At 39.7% G+C, this 5000-nt stretch overlaps 1 protein-coding gene across 1 annotated transcript in view; it reads left to right on the top strand.

Annotated features, from left to right (window-relative positions):
• LOC137084567 (NACHT, LRR and PYD domains-containing protein 12-like) overlaps positions 1 to 5000 on the top strand; it is a gene marked incomplete at its 5' end in the record, with an annotated part of 382843 nt that overhangs the window by 50371 nt on the left and 327472 nt on the right. The window contains one exon of the mRNA XM_067450858.1: positions 1 to 32. This exon is cut by the window's left edge and continues 142 nt beyond it. Coding sequence (XP_067306959.1) covers positions 1 to 32 — 32 coding nt within the window. The remainder of the gene's footprint in view (positions 33 to 5000) is intronic.

Genomic DNA, 5000 nt, shown 5'->3' with positions numbered 1-5000 from the left:
GAGAATCCTCTCTGTAAACTGGAGGAACTGAGGTAAGATCATACGTGACTCTGATATGAAACTGAGTCTCTGTGTGTGACGAGCAGGGCGGGCGAGAGCCGTGAGAGAACGGTGTGAGGCCGGTGGAGTGATTGCAAATGAGCATCACCTGCGCATCACACTGTGAATTATATCATTTAAGGCCATCCTTAAAAATATTCTTGTTTGCCGTAACCCGACCGACCCTGTCAATTTAGGGCCGACTCAAATTATTTTATTTTTTTCCTTTTACGCCCGTTTCACACATACTCCGTCTACAGTGCGTGTGCGGTGCGTGTTGCGTTGCGTGTGCGTTGCAGGAGCCCCACACCCTGTTGTGCTTTCACTTATGCTGCGTTTGCAGTCCGCAACTGATCCGCTGTTGCACACCACAAACACAGCATTGATTCATTATTTTTTATTTAAAATCCAAAAGTTTTTACTGAACATGGCTCGTCAGAATTCCAATTAGCCTATCTTTGTTTACTCTTTAACCCTCTTGGCGCCACGGTCGAGTTTACTCGACAAGATGCGTCACTGAATAAAACGGCCGATTTTGTCAAATAGGGTGTCAAATTTCATTCAACCTCCCCTCCACTAGATGGTAGACATGTTGTACTTCATCCCTGACTCATACAAACATCATGATTCTATACAAAATATACGAGCAAGAGCGCATTGAATCAGTGTAAACAAAAGCGGAGCTGACGTGCGAGTGAGCTGTTTTATCAGAGCATTGTCAACGTCAGCGAGTATTTGCATTAGATTATTATTACTATTATTATGTTCTAATGGCATCAATAAAGCTTACCGGCAATGAAGTGTTGGGTCTTCTATTCACGGACCCTGATTCTGAAGGGAAATATGAGATGACGGTGATTCTGAAAGTGAAACTAACCTAACGTTACACTAAGCACAAACGGTGGATCATTTGCCCAATGTAGATGGTCCTTTGCCCAATGTCAGTGGTGGGAATAATGTTTCCCGGGGTCCGAGTGTTCATCGCGAAGTTAGCAGGTGTGTTAGTGTTGGGAATGAGGCGGCCGCGGGAGATTTTTGCCGCGCTCACCATGAAGCGCGCGTCTTCTCACCGCGCGCATCTCCGCGATCGCGGCGTCAATATTGTGGTGGAGACTTTATCTAACGCCACTGGGTATGTTAGAAGAGGTCGAAGTATTCATAAGCAAGTTCGAGGGCAGGGTGGGGAGTCAAAATGACAATAAAAGTGGCCGTAGATGTGCAGACTCGGTGGCGCGTGAGGCAGATCTGGACGCGAGCAGACGCGCTGTGACACAGGGCAGAGGGGCTATTATGCATAATATATAGTATATAATATATATGTGCCCTATATATGGAATCAGAGTGCTTACTGTATGTAGTAAATGGAAAATCTCTACAGCAAAAGGCAAACCGCTACATGCATTCGGTTTGTTTCTACCATTTATTAGTAATGATTTGGCATTCAGTATTGTGCAATATAGCACACAGAAGGTGAGGGACATTTTGGGGGGAAATAAGTGCTGCATTTTATCATTTAAACATGTGGCTTTTCATGAAAATTCTATAATCCAAGATTGCCCCCACGTTATGACGTCATAATATGCAAATTAGATGAGAAAATGTAATCTCTACATAATCTTATGGTCCTCCTTAATATTTCTCTAATTTACAGAAAGTTTCTATCTTTTATCACTTTTAAGATATAGCCTTTTGAAATTAAGATGTCAAAATCGAACGTTTTAGGAAAAAACCTCTGGCGCCTAAAGGGTTAATAGAAGTCAGGTTAGGTAGCCTACTACATTTAAACAACATTTTATTAAATTCATTTATTCATGTTTATATACTTTAGATTTAGCTCACACAAGTGGCAAAACATTTAAACATAGGTTATAGCCTTAAATCACAAACATTTTAAATTAGAAACTTACCATAGTCTATTCAAAAACAGCCGACTCTCGTCTTTTCTTTTGTTTTTACACCCTTTTAAAAGAAATCCTGCAGCTCAAAAAGAACTTTGCTTTTCACCTCCAAGAAAGTACGAGTGCTCTCCATTATGGCACTTTTTTTTACCTAAATGCCAGGTAAGGCGTCGTTTTGTTGCTTTACTTGAGAAAAAAAGCCATGTGTTGACTTTGAAACAAGAGTATATTTTAAATGATATGCATCTGTGGTGAAATTACTAGATTTTCGCGTCAGTACATGTTTATTTTAATGCGAACAATGTTCTATCACTTTAATGCAGCAACGCAGCGCAGCAAAAAATAGACTCGGTACGAAAACGATCCGTGCACTGCTGCAGACGCAACGCACCGGGAACGGACTGACGGACCGCATCCGCGTGCAGTGTGAAAGCTGTCATCCGTTAACATGGGGACGGAAAAAAATACACACCGCACACACACTGCAGACGGAGTATGTGTGAAACGGGCGTTAGTCCGACCGACTTGCCGGTTGTGAATTTGCATTAAGACCGACCAATTTCTTTTTACTCTTCAAACAACTAATACAAAAGTAATAAAATAATATGAATTATATTTTAATACGTATTATAAATATATAAATTGCCTGGGTCTACATACAAACGAAGGCTACGTTCTTTCTTTTATAGAAAAACCCGTGGCGTCCTCTATGTTTACACTATGGTTAACGGATGTCACACTATGGCCCGTGCGTTCGTTTCGGCTCATACTCTCATTCACTGTAACGTTAGACTATTAAAGCCCTGTCGGAGATTTCGCCGCATTGTGTGACAGGAGTCAGGACCATGGACACACACCAGGCAAGTGCACTGCAGAGGGGACGGCTTTGAGCCCCTGCCCTTTTTGAAAATTAATCAAAAGTGCCCCTCTCAACATTCATCATTACTATATTGTGGCCAATAAAACAGAATTTGAATTATAATTAATATAACAACGTGTACAAAACAGTAACAAATGGCGGAAAAGCCGTTTATCTTGTCTCTGTCAGTCTGAAATATCGTTGTCATAACGCGTTGCTATGGGTAGCGTGTGTTTTGCTCGACCGCAGAGCGTGGTGCGAGCGGCGGCACTGGTTGTAACTTGAAAAATAATGCTTTATGTGCGGTTCTGTCGATGGATACACGTGCTGGTTCCTCAGTGATAGGCTACACTACAACAGCGATAATAAAAGAAAACCGTGGGCAAAACGGTCTATCTTTGTAAACTGTGTTCAGTGCATGCGAGTGCTGCCGTATGACCAGTCATTTCGCCGTCATCACCCAGTATATTCACCAGAAGACGTGAATGAGAACTCTGCAGTGTGAGAAGCTGTCTCTGTGCGCTCGTGCAAAAGCGCGCGCACGTCTCACAGCGCGCAAATATTGAGTTATTTTAAGTCTTGCGCTTGAACGGACAAACTCACACAAAAAGTATATCAACATGTCGATCTTGATGAGTATCCAAGCAGACATAGTCTGATGCCTTAAGTGAACTGTATACAGTCGAGAAAGACGAGCATATCTCTGTATTAGGTCTTAAAGCGGCAGTAGCCTTCTGCTGTCTGTCAAACAAAAGATAAGGACATCACTCACTACTCTTGATTGAATAGCTTTTGTAATTTTAAAAAGGATCGATCTTTAATTTAAACAGTTACATGTGCAGTTATTTTACATTTGATTAATTTATTCAATTTCTGTACCTAAAAACTAATGTTAGACCTACCTGAAAAATCTGAAAAGCATTGTTTATTTTATTAGTATCTTTGCTCAATAGCATTTATTTGTGCTGCTGCTTATTTAAGTTTTTTGTTCTTATTTTCTTTATTTTTATTTGACAGTAGTTCTTTCTTTCCCTGAGCATGGCAAATAACAATAATTCATTACATTTTTATAGCGCTTTTCTAGACATCCAAAGCGCTTTACATATAGAAGGGGGGAATCTCCTCAGCCACCACCACCAAATACCAAACCGTACTGAAACCGCGAACCTGAAACCGTGATACAAACCGAGCCGTGAGCAATTACACCCCTAGTGTAACATATGTATGGGGGTGTCACCAAATTAGAAAATTTTCAAAGGGTGCCATGACTGAAAAAAGGTTGGTAAACACTGATTTAGTGAATGTCTGTGGCTCGACGGCAGGAAAAACAATCCAAACAATCACGATTTTTAAACCTTTTTCATCATTAACGTTAATCAAAGCTATTATTCTAAATGTAGGCTGTCAAGAAGGAGGAAAGAGGGGCAGTGTCTCTTCCAAAAAACTGAGAGACAATACATAATATTACAAAAATAAAATAACATCTGAAAAAAATGGTCTGCCATTGTCTGTGATGTTTGTTTACTGTAATATTTACCAGTAAAGAGTAGGTTATAGCTGCTTAATTCATTGAATTCATAAAAAATATATATGTATTTTTAATATTCAAATACACTAGTCTATATCACCAGATGCGTTGGTTTAGCAACAAGTGCAAGCCACTTCAGAGACACAGATAGTTGGATGTTCTGAGTTAACACAATCGAGCGTAAAAATATGAATACATGTACATATCATATACAATACATATCACTGGAAAATACTAAAACGGGAAGACAGCGGGAAAAGAGCTAAAATACCTGAGAAACGCGGAAAAAAAGGGAGGGTTGACAGCTATGAGTCAATGACAGCTAGCGGTGGTTGGACCCTTTTCTTAATGAATGCACCTGAAATTTATGCAATAAACATGTTTTTGACAAATATTTGAATTTGTTTGTGGTCTATATATCCTGCAGTTAGCCTATGCGCCCGAAGGCACGGCTTGAAGACCCAGTCAGTTTAAATTCATACCTACATAATCACCATCACCAAAAATGTCCTTTTTTTTTACATTAAAATTTGGAAAAAAAAATTGACTTCCCTACCGACCCTTTTAAAAAAAAAAGTATTGTTACTGCAAACCAAAATATTTTTAAGGATGGCCTAATGTATTCATAAAGTAACAAAATTGAAAAGAGGAATCAAACTATTGTTACATTTAGAGC

The sequence above is a fragment of the Pseudorasbora parva genome, chromosome 8, assembly GCF_024679245.1.
Source record: "Pseudorasbora parva isolate DD20220531a chromosome 8, ASM2467924v1, whole genome shotgun sequence".
NCBI lineage: Eukaryota > Metazoa > Chordata > Actinopteri > Cypriniformes > Gobionidae > Pseudorasbora > Pseudorasbora parva.
This window is presented reverse-complemented; position numbering and strand designations above follow the sequence as displayed.